This window comes from Rhincodon typus, chromosome 22 (genome assembly GCF_021869965.1).
Source record: "Rhincodon typus isolate 14 chromosome 22, sRhiTyp1.1, whole genome shotgun sequence".
NCBI lineage: Eukaryota > Metazoa > Chordata > Chondrichthyes > Orectolobiformes > Rhincodontidae > Rhincodon > Rhincodon typus.
The window spans coordinates 25,541,543-25,562,590 of record NC_063353.1 but is presented as its reverse complement, the minus strand read 5'-3'; the positions used below and the strand labels follow the sequence as shown (position 1 = coordinate 25,562,590).

At 40.3% G+C, this 21,048-nt stretch overlaps 1 protein-coding gene across 2 annotated transcripts in view; it reads left to right on the top strand.

Moving 5' to 3' along the window:
• Positions 1 to 20,733, top strand: part of mapk11 (mitogen-activated protein kinase 11) — a 47,427-nt gene extending 26,694 nt beyond the window's left edge. Inside the window, exons 6-12 of one of the 2 annotated variants that reach the window (XM_048610369.1) lie at positions 174 to 221; positions 345 to 459; positions 2,932 to 3,003; positions 4,094 to 4,173; positions 13,959 to 14,037; positions 18,998 to 19,171; positions 20,183 to 20,733. In XM_048610369.1, coding sequence (XP_048466326.1) covers positions 174 to 221; positions 345 to 459; positions 2,932 to 3,003; positions 4,094 to 4,173; positions 13,959 to 14,037; positions 18,998 to 19,171; positions 20,183 to 20,256 — 642 coding nt within the window. In that variant the 3' untranslated portion in view covers positions 20,257 to 20,733. Of the gene's footprint in view, positions 1 to 173; positions 222 to 344; positions 460 to 2,931; positions 3,004 to 4,093; positions 4,174 to 13,958; positions 14,038 to 18,997; positions 19,172 to 20,182 lie in introns of those variants that run through there. The other variant, XM_048610370.1, reaches the window with a different exon arrangement.
• The last annotated feature ends 315 nt before the right edge of the window (positions 20,734 to 21,048 follow it).

Here is a 21,048-nt window from a genome sequence, read left to right as displayed (position 1 = left end):
GGGTCTAGGCCCGAAATGTCAGCCTTCCTGCTCCTACGATGCTGCTTGGCCTGCTGTGTTCATCCAGCTCTGCACCTTGTAGTCTATGTGATATCATCTGTTTACGTAACCGAAAGCATTCGATGTTTCTAAATTAGTTTGAAATAGTGCTAAATATTATTTTCCCTCTGCAGGATCTGAAACCAAGCAATTTAGCAGTAAATGAGGACTGTGAATTACGAGTAAGGATAACTTAGTTCTCATGCTATTTAATGCATAATTTAAGAATAATTTTTTTTACATCTTACTCTTCCTCCACTTCTTGCTCTTAACATATAGTTTTATATTGTTTATCTAACATACAGATTCTAGATTTTGGGTTGGCACGGCAGACCGATGATGAGATGACTGGTTATGTAGCAACTAGATGGTATCGAGCGCCAGAAATAATGCTAAACTGGATGCATTATAATCAGACAGGTAAAAGTAATGCTAACACCTATAAAAACACTGCTCAATTTTCAGAATCAATGCCAAGGATTCTCTAAGTATAGACTCTAGAGTAAGTGTTCCATTCACAGTGTTGCATCATGGGACTGGCAGATCTTAGATTTTAACATTTTACAAATGGTCGACCAGTCAAATCTCTGGCTTTGGACCAACTCTATTCCATGTAAGCTCCCATCCCAGACTGGGCATCTGGCCAGGAGCTCACGAGATATGGGGTTAAAAAAAAAAAAAAACTGGCATAAATACAGCTGCAAATTAAAGACATGGATAGGATGAATTTTTCCTTTCTTTGGGCATATTTTCAATCTTTACATCTGGGAAAAATAATTCTCAAGAGAATTGGTAAAATGCCAAATTAAATATATAATAGTTCCCTATTTGTGTTTTCTGACTTTCTGCAAGACGCGCCTGCTAAGTCCTATATGCCATTACTCATATATAATGAAAGCCAATGGAACTATAGTTCTGATTCTTACGTTTACATTTACACTGCACGGAATAAAACATAGATTAAGTTGAAAAATACCTTCTGTGCATGTTTGTGTGAGAGAAAGTGTATGTTTTACCCTCTCTTGCTGTACAATCATTTTGAAGAAAATATTTGAATAGAAACTGAACGATAAAGGTAACCTTCCTGCAGTACAACTGGTTGAATGATACTGAGGCATTACATGGAGTACATATGTTCCAACTGCACAATCAAAACTCAGCTCAGTCAAAACAGGCAAAAAAATAACAAGCCCAGGCCTTGAGAGATAAGTGGTAGATATGGTATATAGAGATTTTAATATGTGTACTTTTTTCTGTATTTCGTTCAAATTTTTATTTTGAGAGCAATAAGTATTTCAGTTGCTTAGAAGAAAGTACTTAGAAACAACTTCGCAGAGCATTTGCAGCAATCTCTAGGACAAGATGGCCAGATTGCACAGAATGGGTCAAACCTTTTAAAAATGTGCATTGTCTCCACCAGCCTTCCTGTGAACTCTTCCTTGGCTTTGCTGACTGCTAAGTTGGTATGAATAAAGAGCTTTCAATGGCACTTAAGATTTTGAATGATCCTTTTATTTACTGACTGAATTAAGAACATAGCACCTGCATCAAACTAATTTAATAGTTTGTACTCTATGTGTAAAAGTAGACAGAGCAGTTATACAAAAATATTTTCCCATCATTTTTCAATCAAGATTTTGGATCTGGGTCGCAAAAAAGAAAGCTAAATTAATGCAAACTTTGGCTATCCAAGCCTTGGGTCTGTGATTACCAGTTTGGATTCATACTGTGGCTTTAATGTATGAAAGCATCCCAAGATGCTTCACAGTAGCATAACTCAAAATATGACACTGAACCACATAAGGAGATGTTGGTCTGATGTCAAAGTGATAAGTTTTCATGAGTGTTTTAAAGGAAGAAGATGAGGTAGAGAGGTGGAAAGAGAGAGGAATGTGTTCTGGCACTTGAGGCCCAGACAGTTGAAAGTACAGCCCTCTCCCTCAGGTGGAATGGTGGAGCCTCCTGTTGACAGGTCAGGGTGAGGCATGAGTCTGAGGCACATTCAGCAAACCGCTCAGTATGGACCTGTTAGGCTGTGACGGCTACAAGAGAGACCCAAGCGGAGGGGAGCTGCTTATGCAATGATGGCCTGGTAGCTGTGGTCACCTACAATGTATAAGCCTCCCTCGAGGTGCTCATGTGATCTCCCACCAGCAGTGACAGCCTCCCTCAGTAGGGCTGCCAGCCCTCCAGCATCTCGGGCACCCCTTTGTGCTGTCTCCGGGGGCTCAGTTGGCTGCCTCCTTGTAAATCTTCTCCAGGGAATCAGCCAGGGTCAGCGCCAGGTTCCCAGAGTTGCAGCCCATCATTCAGATCAGGATGCTGAAGTTAAAATTCAGCCCATTATCTCAATTTAAAAATTATTCTGCTTCTACTTGAATCCAAAGGTGACATCTAACTGATATTAGATAAATCAAACCTGGTTATATCAAGTTTTGGTCAGTTTACAATGCTGATATAAATGAACCATAAACCATTAGAAGATATAACATTGCAATAGGAGTAGGCTGTTAAGTCAGTTTAACTGTTCAATTAGATCAGACCAATCTGTGAACTGACTACATAGACCTACCTAGCTTTATCCCACACAACCTTTAATTAATAAAGCAAATCTATTGATTGTTACTTGCAGAAGAGAGAGTTCCAAAACTTGTATGACTAATTTTTAGATTGTGCCCCTTAATCCTAGACTCCCCATCCAAGGGAAACAAGTGAGTAATCACAGCTTAAATTGGTATTGAATTCAAGCCACGAAAACATGTTAAGCACTTTACCTGAAAAGAAAACTTGCAGAGTCTGCAATGGTAAAGTTGTTGCACTAATGCACACAGTACAGATTTGGACTTGTTTCAGGTATTTTTCTTCTAAATTCTTTTTGTTTTGTTTCTGCAGTGGATATTTGGTCTATCGGATGCATTATGGCAGAGTTGTTGAAAGGAAAAGCCCTCTTCCCAGGAACTGATTGTATCCTTGACAAGTTGTTTGTTTGATAGTATTTATTCAGATATTAGACTGGTAAATGGAACAAACAAAGTAAAATAACTTGTTCCTGAAAGAATTCGAAATACAAGTTAACCAGAGTTACATTGAATCCTAGGTATAGTACTGATCCATGCAGCTTAATAGGTGTATTCTTGGTCTATAAAGCTGTTGTATTGAACAACACCCCTACTGAAATGAAACCTGGATCGTCCACCTCCATTACAGTAAGATTCTAGAGTGCTTCCACCAGCAGTACTCACTTTAAACTCTAAGGATCAAATGGGAGAACAGCTGGAACAATGTGAGCACCCTCATGAAGCTATACCTCCCAAGATCAAAGGCACTGCCCTGACGCTCTGACTCTACCTGATGGGCCTTGTATCCAGATGTCCAAAACCTGTCTCCCTTTGCAGGTTCTCGTCTTCCAGCTATCCATTGGCAAATGCTCAAAAGGTTGGGCAAAGGAAAAAGTGTAAGGAGAAGCTCAAGGTTACCCTAAAACAGAGGTTTTGACACCACTGTCTGGGAGAAGAATGCTGCCAATGGCTCAGCCTGGCATCTCCCAAATCATCAAGGCTCGAGATGCTGAGGCTCAGTGACTGACTGAGAGGGCAAACAGCAGCAGCTGGGGAACCGTGATGCCCACCCAATGCTGCAAATTCCAACTTCTTGATGCAATAATGTGTTCCTATTACAGAAAAGCTACAAAATTGGGCTTATCTAAGGCCTTCATTTCACCTGACAGGCATCATCTTCAATTCCACTGCTTAAAAAAAAAATAGAAGAAATTGCTAAAGTTTTAATTTTTCACCAAAATGAACCAGAGCTGATCAAAAGTTTTTGATTGGTATGAAATGTTAAAAAAAAAAAATAGCCCCCCTCTTTTCTCAAATTATTACTGTTAATAGTGAAATTGTAACTTTGTGCATCTTCATTTTCCTAGATAGTGAGCTTTTCTAATCTTGTATATTCTACAAAATATGTTGAGAGCAGCTTAAGCTGCAGAGAGATATTGTGACTCGTCAACAAGAGCATTCTCTTTTCTCCTGCATACTTTCTTATAATGACACAGATATTGATCAACTGAAGCGAATAATGGAAGTTGTTGGAACACCAAGCACTGAATTACTAAAAAAGATATCTTCAGAACATGTGAGTGAGTGTTTGATTCTAACAGTAAAAACTGTTCAAACTGGAAGTCATTTATCTCTGCATATAGTCACGCGGTATCAGAGTGGAAAGTAAATAGTAACATTTATGATAAAATTCTGCTTTGGATAGATAGGTTTTTCACCCTTTCTGTCCAACATGCTTTTACTGAATTATTATTCCAAGGTAATTGTGACAACTAATTGGTAAACGTTCATGTGATCCTTGGAATGTGTATTAACAGACTGTTCAAAAACATGAGCCATCATAAATAAGGCCTGTTGAACAGAAGCACACTTCAGGCAGGAATTTGCAAAGTTACAATCAGCCACAGGAATCCCTAATGGATGGGTTTCTGTAAGCGATTGTACTAGTTCCTGCTATGGCCAAAGCTGAAATTCAGACTAATTCAGACAAAACAAAAACATGAAAGCATCAAATAAATGTTTTCCCTCTAATGGACAGCATAAATGTAAAAGACAGGTTTGCAATCTCACAGCACCTACCTTATTTAACCTCAGTACACCCCAAAGCTCATTACCCTCAAAGCATCTTCAGAGGGTAGACATGTTACAATTTAGGAAACACCAATTTGCACACAGTTCATAATACACGTAGCAATCAAGGTTCTTCTATGGTGTGTTTTTATTTTCAATAAATTATTGACCAACTCGTTTTGCCTTCGGCAAAGTTTCCAGCAACAAATGTTGCTTACAAGTACTCAGCAATTGTAACAAACATTTTGGCACGAACAGTCCATGTTGGTTTTATCTCCTACTCAATCGTTATTCTCATCCCATTTGCCAACCTTATCCCCAAATCTTTATCTTGCTTTCCTTCAATCACCCATCGAACATATTCTTAAATGTTCACATGGTTTCTAGTTCAATCAATTACTCCAGTAGTGCTTTCCGCACTCTCATGACCCTCCGACATAAGCGACTCATGCCTTTATATCCATCTTATCCTGGTGGACAGAAGATTGCTAAGTGCATTTGATCTTGCAGTAAAGGCGTCCACACTTCTTGCCATGCTATCATGCCCATTGCTAAAGAGGAACATGTTCATTCTATTTATGAATTGAGAACATGACCTCATAGCTTCAGAGTTTTTGAGTTTCATCTGTTCCAGCTGGTTAACCGCACAGTGTTCCTGAGCACAGTAATGGTCTGAATGACACTACACATCCAGTCAGAGACAATCCTGGGCTCAGGGTTACCTCAATATAAAAAGAGAAATTTTGGATATTTTAAAAGATTTTATATAAATGACCTGAAAACTAAATTAGCCAGACTTCACACAATTCTGAATCTACTACTTGCTACTTTATTCTATAACAATAATAATAAAACTGCACTGCTTCACAATGTTTTCTCAAATCTTGGCTTTCCATAAAATAAACTGCTGGGACAACCTAAGAATTACTTTTCTTTAACCTCAGCAATGGTTTGAAATGAGTTAACCTGCCAAATGAAGAGCTGGCTTGAAAACAACTCAATTAATAATCATTGCAAAACAATACCTTGCCATTAGTTTTGGAGATTCACTTTATTTTCCTTGCATTTGTTTTAATTCTTAATGGGATGCAGGCCTCACTGACTAGGCCAGCACTTATTGACTTTCCCCAGTTGCCAGAGAGTAATGCTGTGGGTGGAGTCACATGTAGGCAAAACCGGGTAAAGAGGGCAGATTTCTGTTCACTAAAAGCATATTTGTGAATGAGGTGGGCTTTTAACATTATTAGGCTTGGTTTTTTATTAAATTTAAATTTTAACATCTGCCATGGTGAGATCCGAACCTATGTCCTAAGAACATTAGCCTGTGATCCTGGATTGTGGACAGTGACATTACCTCTACCACCCCTTACAGTGTAAAGGCAAAGTTTTAATATTTTCTTAAGTAAAATAAAATGATCACACTGAGAACATCAATAGCTCACTATGGTGGCTTCTGAATCATGTCTGAATTGTTCTGGTTCCTGTTTTCGAGCCTGGAGGTCCTTGATCATGATGAGGGAGCCTGAAAATAAAACAGGTTTTTCCTTTTACCATTTTATTGCTTTTTAGCAAAAAGTAGAGGTTGCAGGTACAGCAGAATGAGAAAGCTGGATGTGGGGAAGCAAGGGAATAGTAACAAAAGAATATTGTACAAATGGAAAGAAAAATGAAGGGTTAATTGGAACAAAGGGTGTGACAGCAAGAATAAAATATGGAGCACTAAAAATCAAGTAGAGTGAAAATTGAGGAAAGTAGGAAGAAATTCAGTGAAAAGTGAATTAATTCAATAGAGATTAATTAAGCAATTTTGGCAAAACCATGACATGATTAATGAAAGAGAAAATAAATATTCATGACTTATATTTCTGTATCACCTTTATCATAACAAAACATATTAGATTTTGGGATACGGGACCAGGTACCCAAGGTTGGCAGTTGACTATTCAGAAGTAATTTTCAGATAGTTTATTAAATTTAAGCAGTAGTTTAATAGACAGAGAGAATAATTATATGACTTGTGACAATTAGGGTTTGATCAGTGATAGCTGAGGACGAACAGACAGTTGGCACAGTGTGTGTTGATCTCATAAGAGCTGTGGAGGCAGTATCCTGCTCTCAATTCAAAGTGTTAGGGAACTCTGCTTAGTGGCTTCCTCCTCCTCTTCTGGGCCATCTTCCATCTGAAGATGATAGTTGTCTGACAAGCCATGCCCCTCCCAATTCTGAGCACTTGTTAATAATCATTATTTTTAGGGGGTTAGAAGATTATACAATAAATGCAGCACAGGCCAGGCTACGCAACTGACAGGATAGTCATCTCCCTCTTGGCCCACCTCCTTGCTCAAGCTGAATTTACATTATGCCAGGATTGTCTTTTTCTAAACACTTACATGGATAGTAGGTTACCAATGTTCCATTTTCGTTAACTTGGAATGTTAGTGTGGAAACCTGACACAATTAGTGACCCAGATATTCCCAGAACTGTTTTAAGCATCGATTTCCTTTCTTTGGAGTTGAATAATCAATGCAAATTTCATAACATTTTTATTATGTGGAAAATAGCTATTTATTAAGGGTCTTAGTTTCTTATAATCCCAAGGTGCTTTACACAGGCAAAATATGACACTAAGTTGAAAAAGGAGATATTAGGGTAGATGTTCAAAACTTTGGTCAAAGATATCAGTTTTTAAAAAGGTGTGTCTTTAAGAAAGGAAAAATATATAGAGGAGGTTTAGGAAGGAAATTCCAGAGTTTTGGGCCTAGACAGCCTAAGGCACAGCATCAATGGAGGAGTGATTAAAATCAGGACTGCTTTAAATGCCAGGAGCAGAGGTGGATAGTTATCTCTGACAGTTGACGGGCTAGAGGAGGTCTCAGAGGTATGGACGGATCAGGCTTTGGATGGATTTTAAAACAAGAGTGAAACTGTGAAATTGAAACAGTGTTTAAATAGGGAGCCAATTTAGGTCTGCAAGTGCATTCACTGGTATTAGAACCTGATAGACTTACTTCTCACTTTCTCCAAGTCATTTTAATTTTAATTTACATTTCCTCTCTTATTAAGTTTCTGTAATATTTCATGACTTAGTTATTTGAAATATGTTGACCTGAAGGCTTGCATAAACATTACTGGTCTTTGTTTATTCTCAACACCATTAAAATTTTATCCTGGATTTTGTTTTAAAAACTTTGGAGATCTTGTTTCCAACTCAGTTATTTATATGGAAAGATTGTGGTGTTGTATCAAATTCTAAATAAATAATCAAGAAAATTGATTGGCAGCTTGTTAATAGATCCTTCACGTTTTAACAACACAACAATATGAATTCTTTAAGTTGATTAGTGACTAATGAGAAATAAATGTCAGCATGTTGACAATATAAGATTACCCGAACTCAAATTCTAATCTGAATTTTAAAATCTGCAAATGACAAAATGCCTTGAATTTTGAAGAGATCTGATGGGATCTGGAGAGAACATAAAATTTATTAAGTAATCTTCAGACAGAAGGATGTTACTTTGAAACCTGACCCCAACGAGGTACAAAGTTGCTGCTTTGTATATATAGTAAAAACAAACTCAAGAACCTGTTTATACTCAATAAACAGGAAGGTAATGAGAAAGACAGAGGAACTGAGAGACGTGGAGTGCATATCCACCAATCCCTGAAGGTGGCAGAATAGGTAGTTAAAGTGATAAAGAAGACATATTGGATGCTTTCTTTCATTGGGCAAGATATTAAATACAAAAGAAGGAATGCCAGATCTATGTAAGACATTGGTCAGGCCATAATTGGAGTTTTGTATACAGTTCCAGTCATCAATTACAAGAAGGACAAAATTGCTGCAATGAGAGCACAGAGGAGATTTTATGAGAATGTTGCTAGGGTTCAAAATTGTAATTATGAGCAAATGTTAGATAGCATTGTTTTCCTTAGAATAGAGGCAGCTGAAGGGTGGTGTAATTGAGGTGTTCAAAATAATGTGGTGGGGGTGTGGTGCTTGGATAGAGTAGGCAGTGAAGACTTGTTTTCTGCTGGGGGAAGAGGTCAGTTACTAGGGAGCACAAAATTAAGGTGACCAGTAAAAGGAAAAACATTTTCATCTAGAGGGTGGTTGGTGTCTGGACTTCACTGCCCAGTTTGATGGTTGAGGTGGAAACCCTCAACTCATTGAAGAGGAATCTGGATCTGTACCCGAAGTGCTGTAATGTACAAGGCCACAGACCTGGTATGGGTGTAAAATGGGCAGTTAGATTATTCACCAGGAGCAGATGCAATGGGCTGAATGGTAGCTTCTGAACTGTAATTTACTATGGTTCCCATGGTTTTAAAATTCCAGAATTGCGTTTCATTGGTGAAGCAGAAACTGTATCTCACGTTGTGGCAAGGATTTAATGCATGTTTGAATTTATCCCTAGAACCTGCAAAGACACTTCAGTGTCACCCACTTATCACTGCGAGATGGTTTACAAGTAGTGAACTTGAAAATGAAAAATGTTTACAGTTATCTAGACATCAGTCACAAATGCTGCCAAACATCGTTTACAAAACCTAAAACCTAAACTGTCTATATTTTCTTGTGGATGTATGCAGAGTTATCCCCATTCCACCATTGCAGACTTCATTTGCAATGGATAAGCATAGATTTGATGCTCATTCATGGTGAATCGTGCCTCCCAGACCACAAAAAGGTGATCAAGCCATAGCCTCAACCTAAATTACATTAAAATCTATCCTCCTGGAAACACACAGGAGATTGAATTTGCACGTGGGTTGTCCCAATTATGCTGCAGGACTTTGGCTGACAGACCATGGAATTCCATGTGCACTGTTTCTCGGAGGTCTGTAGGGAAATTGTTGGTAATTTATAGTAACAAAATTTCAAAATACTATGTACATTTTTGACAAACATTGTACAAAGCAGTGTTTGAAAGAGGAACCCTATGCTTGTGCTTGCCATTGTTCGCACATAGTGAAAAATTATGATTGCTAATCGTTAATGCAAAGCATGGCAACATTTTTCTACCACAAGCATTAACTGAAAATAAATGCCTTTTAAAGCAATAGCTCCCAAGGATTTCATTTCAAGCTTCACGCCAATAAATTTCATTAACTACAACCCAGTGGTTATATTGGAGATCAGACTCTCTTTCTTTCTTCATTTGTGCTGTCCCACAATGCCCATATGCAAAATTCTAATCTATGTAACTGGCACAACTGTTTCATGGTCTTGTGACCACCCAAACTCCATAAATTCTGTCTTCACTGGAAAAATTCTTTTAAAAGGTCACACTGCTGTGACAGAGTCATACTTTAATTAAAAATATTCATGCAACAAGAGCACACATCACTCAAAAATACTAACTGATTTAAAGAGAATGTCAGCCCCTTTCCTTCCTGTTTGTCCCAGGCATATTGTCCTCCCTGGCTGAGATGGTGATGAATTCTGTGTCTCCCGTAACCCAATTGCTATGGCAGTCAGGAGCAGTATTTGCCTTTCACAATCCAGATCAATCATCAGTAAACAGTATTTAGAAACCCTGACTTGAAGCCCAATGGAAGCACCTGTTAACAGGTACAGGTTTATGGGTGGCAGGAAACCAGGGCACAGTGAGCACACCTTGAGTACTGCTTAACGTGTAATCATTCATTCTTTGCTCCTGCTTCTCCTCTAACTAGCACTAATGCAAAGAGCATTCTAAAGGAGAAAAACATACAGTTGAGTTGAAGGAGTATCTAAACAAATAAATTGATATACCCACTAAATTTATTAAGTGAATGGTGCCAAAAATATTTATAACAAAAGGGTAATATTTATTGTGCAGTTTAAAAACCAGAAACAAAACAGACTGCATCAGAGCACAACTTTAAATGTTTTGCATCACCAGGACAAAATCCAACATCCTGACCATCGAATTTCATCTTTATCTAATTGTAATTATATTGGAACAAAGCTCCCTTCGGTTGTTGACAGGAAATTTCTTGTTCCAAACCTCAGTTCTTGGGCAGCACGTTATAGATGCAATGAACACAATCTCTGCCTGGCTTCCACCGCTACCAACATTCTCCCCTTTACCCTCACCAAGATTGCAAAAGCCCCCTTAGATTTGTGTTGAGATTTTTGCAGATGGAAAGCCCTCATTTCTGCATTAGCCAGTAGGCTGTAAACCCCTTTGCAAGCTGCCATTTCAGTAAATGATCTGTTGGGAAATAGACTGTCTGGGATACCCATTTGTGTCCTTTTCTGGAGATTAGCTTGAATGACGCTAAAATGGTTTTTAGATTAGAGTGGGAGCCAGGCAGATAGGGTAAGAGAAACACGTTCTCTGTCAGAAATTTCACACCAGTAATATTTTAATTCCTGCATTTCTTTAGCATTTGATTGGCAAGTTTCCCATCCAGTTACATCAGGAATGGGCAGCCCAACCACTTCCAAGCAGTCATTTTCTTGTGGGCTTTCAGAACCATATTAAAAGCAGGCATGCCCTTCTACTAGAAGCTTGCATTCACTGTTACTTTCAGGTGATGCAAACAGGAAGACAAGTCAGAAGCAAACACCTCTTGATCACGTTGGCATTTCCTCCAAAACACTGAAGTTATCATGCTTGCTGTTCTAAGCTGTGAGAGCTTAATCAAGGTTCACAAGGAAAAGATCAGAAGCAAGGAGTCCTCAAGCTCAGAAATCTCCTCAAAGAGACAACGATACACAGATCCCTATGATCTGAATTCCACCATTATTTCTTTCACTGCTCTCCAGTCAGCTTCTGAAACCAATCCATATGATTTTACTGATAGTAGGAACTGCAGATGCTGGAGAATCTGAGATAACAAGGTGTAGAGCTGGATGAACACAGCAGGCCAAGCAGCATCAGAGGAGCAGGAAAGCTGACGTTTCGGGCCTAGACCCTTCTTCAGAAATTGGGGAGGGGAAGGGGGTTCTGAAATAAATAGAGAGAGAGGGGAAGGCAAATAGAAGATGGATAGAGGAGAAGGTAGGTGGAGAGAAGACAGACAGATCAAAGAGGCGGAGATGGAGCCAGTAAAGGTGAGTGTAGGTGGGGAGGTAGGGAGGAGATGGGTCAGTCCAGGGAGGACGGACAGGTCACGGGGGTGGGATGAGGTTAGTAGGTCGGAGATGGGGGTGGGGCTTGAGGTAGGAGGAGGGGATAGGTGGGAGGAAGGACAGGTTAGGGAGGCGGGGACGAGCTGGGCTGGTTTTGGGATGCGGTAGGGGGAGGGGAGATTTTGAAGCTTGTGAAGTCCACATTGATACTATTGGGCTGCAGGGTTCCCAAGCGGAATAGGAGTTGCTGTTCCTGCAACCTTCGGGTAACATCGTTGTGGCACTGCAGGAGACCCAGGATGGACATGTTGTCTGCAGAACGGGAGGGGGGAGTTGAAATGGTTTGCGACTGGGAGGTGCAGTTGTTTAGTGCGAACCGAGCGTAGGTGTTCTGCAAAGTGGTCCCCAAGCCTCCGCTTGGTTTCCCCGATGTAGAGGAGGCCACAACGGGAACAGTGGATGCAGTATACCACATTAGCAGATGTGCAGGTGAACATCTGCTTGATGTGGAAAGTCTTCTTGAGGCCTGGGATCGGGGTGAGGGAGGAGGTGTGGGGGCAGGTGTAGCACTTCCTGCGGTTGCAGGGAAAAGTGCCGGGTGAGGTGGGGCTGGAGGGGAGTGTGGAGCGGACAAGGGAGTCACGGAGAGAGTGGTCCCTCCGGAAAGCAGATAAGGGTGGGGAGGGAAAAATGTCTTTGGTGGTGGGGTCGGATTGCAGATAGCAGAAGTGTTGGAGGATGATGCGTTGGATCCGGAGATTGGTGGGGTGGTACGTGAGGACAAGGGGGATTCTGTTTTGGTTGTTATTGCGGGGAGGGGGTGTGAGGGATGAGTTGCAGGAAATGCGGGAGACACGGTCGAGGGCATTCTCGACCACAGGGGGAGTTGGGGCGGGGGGTGGCGGTGGGAAAGAGTTGCGGTCCTTGAAAAACGAGGACATCTCATCCCACCCCCTTGACCTGTCTATCCTTCCTGGACTGACCTATCTCCTCCCTACCTACACTCACCTTTATTGGCTCCATCCCTGCCTCTTTGACCTGTCTGTTTCCTCTCCACCTATCTTCTCCTTTATCCATCTTCCATTCGCCTCCCCCTCTCTCCCTATTTATTTCAGAACCCCCTTCCCCTCCCCCATTTCTGAAGAAGAGTCTAGACCCGAAACATTAGCCTTCCTGCTCCTCTGATGCTGCTTGGCCTGCTGTGTTCATCCAGCTCTACACCTTGTTATCTGATATGATTTTACTCATCAGTTTGACATTGAGTAAGATGTTTGATTTTTTACATTAAAAAACACAATGGGCCTGAACTGCATTTCGGTACTCCAGTAGATGCGTATGTGAGAAGCATCTGCCTGCTTCCGCAAACAACATCGACCACTTAAGAAAACTAATGATCAATTCCTGTCCACCACTACTTCAGAGTTCAATGGTGTAGTAGGATGTAGGAGGCAATTTTAACTTTGTTCCAGTCAGTAGCGTTTGATTACAGTCTCCTCAAACATTGGTTTCAAATAATTTCTCAGAGCTTTAAGATTTGTTGTGTTTCTAACTGTACAGATTGTCCAAACACTACAGGTTATAAGAGACTTTGATTTTTTAATTAATAGCAACAAAACTTCATATGGTCACTTGTAGCTAGAATTCTTTCATATTGTAGCTAGAATTCTTTCATATTGTATAATCAAGCACTGAAATATTACCATTCCCATTCCTTGATTTTTTTTTTATTTATTATTGTCACATGTACCAAGATAAAGTGAAAAGTGTTGTATTACATGCTCTACATGCAGATAACACCATACAAAGTGCATCAGGTAGCAGAACAGAGTCCAGAAAACAATGTTACAGTGGCAGAGAGTGAGAGATCAACATTAACATTTGAGAGGTCCATTCAAAAGTCTGATAACAACGAGGAACAAGCTGTTCTTGAATCAATTCGTACATGTATTCAAAGTTTTATATCTTTGGCCTGCTGGAAGAGAGTATGACTGTGGTGGGAAGGGACTTTGATTCTATTGCTTGCTTTCCTCAGGCAGCGGAAAGTATGGATGAAGTCAGTGGATGGAAGGCTGCTTAGAGTGGTGGACTGTACAATACCATGTTTGAAGCAGTCTTTTACGTTTGTAGTATTTCTCATTGAATTATTCTAAAAGAACTAAATATAAATCATGGACTTGCTTTACCAAACTGCAAATCAGTCAAATAACAAAGTGTTAACTCCTTGCAGGCTAGAAAATACATTGAATCTTTACCATACATGCCTCAAAAAGATTTGAAAGAACTATTCAATGGTGACAATCCTTTAGGTAAGATGTTCTGCATTTAAACTGGATGGAAGTAATCTGTATGGGAATAACTGTTGTGACTTGTAGGCTCCGGTCTTAAAGATCTTTCTTGTAATAAATGCAAAATATCATTGCATAAGTGAGCACGAACGGAAGTTATTATAGTTTATGCTGCACTCTCAGCCTTAGCTAATCATCCAGATTTCACAACTGAAAGTTCATCTTCATATAATACATCAAATAGTTTATTATTATAGAATGAAATATATTTAATACACAACTTCAAAAATAATTGACGGAATATAGAGTCATGTAGTCATAGAGTCATTCAGCATGGAAACAGATCCTTAAGTCCAACATGTCAGCGCCGACCAGACATCCCAATCTGACCAAGGCCCATTTGCCAGCATTTGGCCTGTATCCCTCTAAACCCTTCCTCTTCACGTACCCATCCAACGGCTGCAAGATGGTAAGGGTAATGATAAACGATGCACAAAACTGGCTCCACAAATACAACAGAGAAATTACGCGCCAAAAAATGTTATTTCAGGAAGCTACCAATCCAGACTGGACAACCGACATGGAACGAGCCTTTAGCATCAGCCGACAGACCACAAGAGCCAAGAAAAGACAGACCCTGCAAGACAAGCTAACCACACTTACCCACAAAAGCAACAACAACAGAACTGACACATGGATAAGGAACCTCTCCGACAGGAAACTGACAGACACGGAAAAAGCCGTTCTCACCCGGGGACTGAACTACAACTACAGGGACGCCAACAAAACGGAATGGCTAGCTACACTGGAAGCCACACTCAAGACCAACAATATCAACAAAGAAACACAACAAACTATAAGACAGACAGTAGTCCCGACACTAACCAGAAAGAGGGAACTCAACACCCTCAACACACGGGAAAGACAAGCCCTGGACAGATTAAAGAAGGACAAGAACATCACTATACTACCTGCAGACAAAGGGCGCATGACAGTGATAATGAATAAAAAGGACTACATCTCCAAAGCACAAGCACTGCTCGCCAACGAGAACACATACCGACCAGTACAAACTGACCCGACACCACAACTAGGCAACAAAATCCTATACACGCTACAAAGACTTAAACAAACAGGACAGATCAACAAAACAGACTTAAGAATGAAACCCGAAGGAAACAACACACCCCGATTCTACGGCCTCCCTAAAGTGCACAAACCGGAAGTCCCCCTCAGACCCATAGTCTCCCTACCAGGCACTCCATCGCACAGATTAGCCAGAGAACTACAAAGAAGACTCAAGCACCTAGTCAACAAATCACCCCACTCCATCCACTCAGCCCAAGAATTCCTCAACTCCATCAAAGACCTAAAGATAGAGGACGAAGAGACCATGATATCTTTTGATGTCACTGCCCTATTCACGTCAATAGACATACCACTAGCAAGGGAAACAATGACAACACTACTTGAACAAGAACACGACCCCACTGAAACCACCTCCAAGGACAACATGCTTAAACTACTGGACCTATGCGTGACCACCCACTTCACCTTCAAAGGCCAAACATACGAGCAAATCAACGGGACACCCAAGGGATCGCCTATCTCCGGACTGATAGCAGAAGCAGTGATGCAAAGACTGGAAAGGATTGCCCTTCCGCAAATCCAACCTAAACTATGGATATGCTACGTAGACGACACCTTTGTCATCATTAAATGGACCAAATTAGAAGAGACACACAAACTCATAAACAACACCCTCACTGGAATAAAATTCACCAGAGAGGAGGAGAAGAACAAACAACTCCCATTCCTGGACGTCATGGTAGAGCACAAGACAAATGGGGAACTGCAAACGAAAGTACACCAAAAAGCCACACACACAGACCAGGTATTGAACTTCAATAGCAACCATCCCAGCACACACAAATGAAGCTGCTTGCGAGCGCTATTTAAAAGGGCAACAACACACTGCAGCAACATGGAACTACGCAAAGAGGAGGAGGAACACCTCTTCCAAGTGTTCAAGGATAATGGATATCCAAAGAACTGGGTCAGGAGATGCCTACAGGAACAGCATCAGAAAGATTCTACACGCCCTGACACACTCATCACACTACCCTACGTCAGGAACACGTCCGAACTCACCACAAGACTTCTATGACCGCTGGGCATCAGAGTGGCACACAAACCCACATCAACCCTACAACAAGTGCTCACCCGAACTAAAGACCCACTCCCCACCATGGACACAACCAATGTCATCTACAAGATCCCCTGCAGAGACTGCGAGAAACACTACATCGGACAAACAGGAAGGAAACTAACAACGAGTTCATGAACACCAACTGGCTACAAAAAGACACGACCAATACTCACTCATCTCAATCCATATGGACAAGGAGAACCACGACTTCGACTGGGACAACACCAAGATCCTGGGACAGGCTAGGCAGAGACAAGCACGAGAATTCCTGGAAGCATGGCACTCCACGAAGCAGGCTATTAATAAACACATTGAACTCGACCCCATATACATTCCACTACAGAGGAAACCCGGAAGTGAGGCAATCCATTGCAATGGACCCCAGAGTTTAAAAACCAGGCAGGAAAACACACCGACGCTTCATCAGAGGCTGCACTGAGGAAGTTACCCAGCACGGTAACAAAACGTCTGCGGAACAACAAACCAGCTCGGCGAGCCAACCAACCTCAACACCCACAACCCAAGCTACAGATCTACTCCAAAACCTTAGAGACTTACTGTATGAACAAGGAACAAAAGTAGGCTATGGCCTTTCAAGCACGCTCCGTCATTCAATAAAGTCATGGCTGGTCTGATTTTAACATCAAATCTACATTCCTATATACCCTGAATCTTTCAGCCCACTGGTAATCAAGAATCTACCTTTGCCTTAAAAATAGCTTAAAATTCTGCATCCGCAGAAATTCCAGAGACTCGTAAGCATCAGAGGTGGGGGAAAAGAAGTGTCCTTATCTCTGTTTTAAATGGGCATCCTCTTACTTTTAAACTATGACCACCTAGTTCTAGATACTCCCACAAGAGGAAACATCCTTTCCACAACCACCAGTCAGACCCATTCAGGACCTTTTCATGTTTCGATTAAGTCATCTCTGACTTCTACATTCCACAGGATACAGACATGGCCTGAGCAGCCTTTCCTCAAAAGGCCACCTGCTCATTTCGGGTATTAGTCAAGTAAAGATTCTCTGAACTGCTTCTAATGTATTAACATCCTTCCGCATGTAAGGTGACCATTACTGTACACAGTACTCCAGCTGCTGTATCACCAATGCCCCATATAACTGAAGCATAATCTCACCACATTTGCTCTCAAATCCCTTTGCAATAAACCATAACATTCTACTTGCCTTCCTGATTACTTGCTGTACCCTGTGATTCATGCACTAGTTCACCCAGGTGTCACTGCATCTCAAAGCTCAGCAGTCTCTCTGCACTTAGATAGTATGCTTTGTTTTTTATTCTTTCTACTGAAGTGGACAGTTTCACATTTTCTGACATTGTACTCCATTTGCAGATCTTTGCCCAATCACTGAACCTATCTATATTCTTTTGTAGGCTCCTTTTATCCTCTTCACAACTATCTTTGTGTCATTGGCAACTTTAGCTATAATACCTTTGGTCCCTTCATTCAAATTATTTACGTAAATTTTAAAGAGTTGAGGCCCTAGTAAGAACTCTGTGGCTCACCACTTGTGACACCCTGCGAGCCTGAAACAGACCCACTTATTCCTACAGTATTGAATGTAAATAGCCTAGTACCCATTTTAGATAACTAACCCAGATCTATGAAAATCATCAGAAGAAAATATGGTATTAAGATATTTTACAGAAGTAGACCTAAATCAGTCATTTTTACTATCTGAAAAGTGAATGCAAAATCGACTAATGTAACCACTGGGACAGTGACCCTGGTGCTTAACAATTGAGAAGCTTTCTGAACCAAAAAGTAATGTGTGAATGATTTCATTAGGCACAAGAGCAGAATCAGGGGTTGAGTAATTTAGTGTGCTGATGTGCATATTAGGTATTGAGAAATTCGCCAAGGCTGGATAGATTGAATTTCTCACTTGCTTTGAAATTGGTTAACTCTGAAGATATAAGATAGAAAATTTGGTTTCTGGAAGTGAGGAAGCGCTATGCCTGATATATTTGAATGACAAAAAACAAGGGGTAGGTCTTCACAGAGGCAAGTAGCCATGAAAATTGAGCCTGCAGTTAGCATTCTCGTTTGCTGGCACACACTCACACTGGATTATTTTCCCAATGGCAGAATTGGCAGCCAAAGGGCTACTTGCTTCCTAAAGGCATGTCAAAAACCTAATGGTCTTTTGCAGATGTCTGCAAATGTCCTGAGGCATGATGGAACAGTCAGGCCATCCACGGGAAAGCAGTTTGTTATTTGGCACACGAGGGCCAGGCACTCTAGGCAGACTTTGTGGACTTTTTGCAACTGCAGGCTACCCTGTGGAGGGAATTCCATGATGGGATCCTCTTTAAATGAGAGCTTTTAAAAAGTACACAGAGGGTGCCTCAAAATGAAGGGGCCCTCTCTGACTCTGTCTCTCACCTCCCCTCCAGCTTCAAGGGCCTACCCAACATCCTCAATTCAACAGCGAGCACACGCTCTGTCTGATGGTTTGTCAGTCTGCGAAGAACTACTGCTGGGTGACAGTTTCCACACAGTGTGTGGTTATGATTTGATTAGTCAGTGGGGGCCTGATGCAAAAGGCAAAGGCAAAGTCCTGCCTGGCTTTCAATTAACCTATTCTATCCCTCCCTCCTAAAGAATGCTTCTTCAAGACAGTGGGTGCTAGTTTAACTTGTTTGAAGTTCACACATAAATTGCAATGTGGCCATTATGAGGGGTAAATATAATTTAGATGTTATATGTAAACCTTTTATATAGTTTATCTTGGTCCCTTCCAATCATAGCTGTAGATCTGCTTCAGAAGATGCTTATACTTGACACTGATAAGAGGATAACTGCAACAGATGCTCTGACTCACCCTTACTTTGCTCAGTATCATGACCCTGATGATGAACCAGAAGCAGAACCATATGATGATTCAATAGAAAATAAGGAACGAACTATAGAGGAGTGGAAAGGTAAGTATAATTTGACACTTATAGAGATATGTACTCTTTCTGTTCAGTTGTTCCATATATTGGGCATCTTAAAAATTTGGATGGTCTCATATTCTTCCATTTGTTGGATCAACCTACGAACATCTCTGCCACTGTAAGTGGGTATATGGACCAACCAGTGTAATGTTGAGCCACCTTTGGCATTGATTGCGTCTCTCCAAGAAAGGCTGTTAGTCCTGCTCTTTGGGAGGTCACTTCAAAGGAAAATGATCCAAACTGAAAGTAATTTGCAATTCTTTCAGTGCTACTCTCCATGTCGGCATGTCCACCAATTGTGGGCTGTCAGAAGAATATACCAAAAGAACGAAGAGGGCATGAGAATCCCAAAATTGAATCAGGCGTCACAACACAGGCCAGAGAATGAGAACAGGATAAGGTAGATTAGCTAGATTTGATGTTAAATACAAATGAAATACGGAGCCAGATAATTTACATCAGCCAATGGAAGTGCATAATGAAAAAAACAGTGTCATTATCCAGGGAAACTTGCTGTGTATAGAATAATAAGAGCACTTAAAGGGAGCAGCATCCTTTATTTAACCCAGTTTTTTTTTTCTGTCAACAGACCTTGCAATAAATTACAGTTTTGAAATCATTAGCAACACCCAATCATCAGGTTCAAAACTGGATCCTGGCAAATTTAAATTTCTTTCTAAATCCCTGTCAGTAAGAATAAAATTCTTCATTCATGTAGGAGGGCCCTGTACTTTTATTAAAGATTTTGGAATGTTCACAGTCACGCTATTTTACTACAATTATAGGAACATGCCCCACAAACATAAACAACAATTTGTACACTGTTGTTATAAAACAAAAGGACATTTTACAAATTATCTTGCATTACTGTGATCACTTCAGAAAGTGATTTTATAAAAGGACTTCAAAATTTTTTGACATGGGAGGTACTAAATATTATTATTATGGTTTATTCTAGTGAATAATAGAAGGTAAAATGCAATTTTATATTCACAGAACTTACATTTGGGGAGGTAAACAGCTTTGAGTTGCCACAATCTACAATGGATAACATGGAGATGGAACCCTAGGAGCAGCCTCATTAAACACGTTATTAAGAAATAAGAAGCATTTCAGCTGCCTGCTGGTGAATGACTTGCTGGAGAGCTACATTTTCACCACCTCTACAGGTTATCACACAACAAATTGATAACTTAGTTATCGCTGTCTTAAACCAAAAACAATTGAATGTATTTTGAAATTTAATTTGGTTTAACCATGACTTTTTGCATGACTTCTTCTGTAAACAGTTAATAAACCAAATCATGTCTGGCATTCATCCTAAGTTTATCAATGGCTTTTTATGTCTATATCAATACCTGTTGTTATTGCTGCTAAAGTTGGGCAATGTTGCTGACTCATTCAAAACTTTTGAAAGCACAAATGTCTTCAAGATGTCACTTGACAACTATACCATTTACTTTATCTGAAACCTGATCATTCTTCAATTATTTATGATTCACAAACCAAAAATCAGAAAAATTCAAAATAAAATTTTATTGTCTTCATCTCTGTTACATGTACATTTTAAGCATGGTTTCACACAAGCTTTTGATGCTTTGCTATTTTATTTAGTGGTAGAAAAACACATTTTAGGTAGTCTATATTTTGTGTTAAATTCGTGGATATTAATGACAAAGAAGACAATTGAACTTCTGTTAATGGACAGCTCTTCAACTGAGACTGTCAACTCCAATCACTATCTTCATTGCAAAATTAGAGCACATTGCATGTTTGATTTGTGAAGTTAGTAGCATTGTTATGTCAACAGTTGGGTCCTGAAATGCTTACATTTATCAAAGAACTCCTGTGCAAGTAGGAAA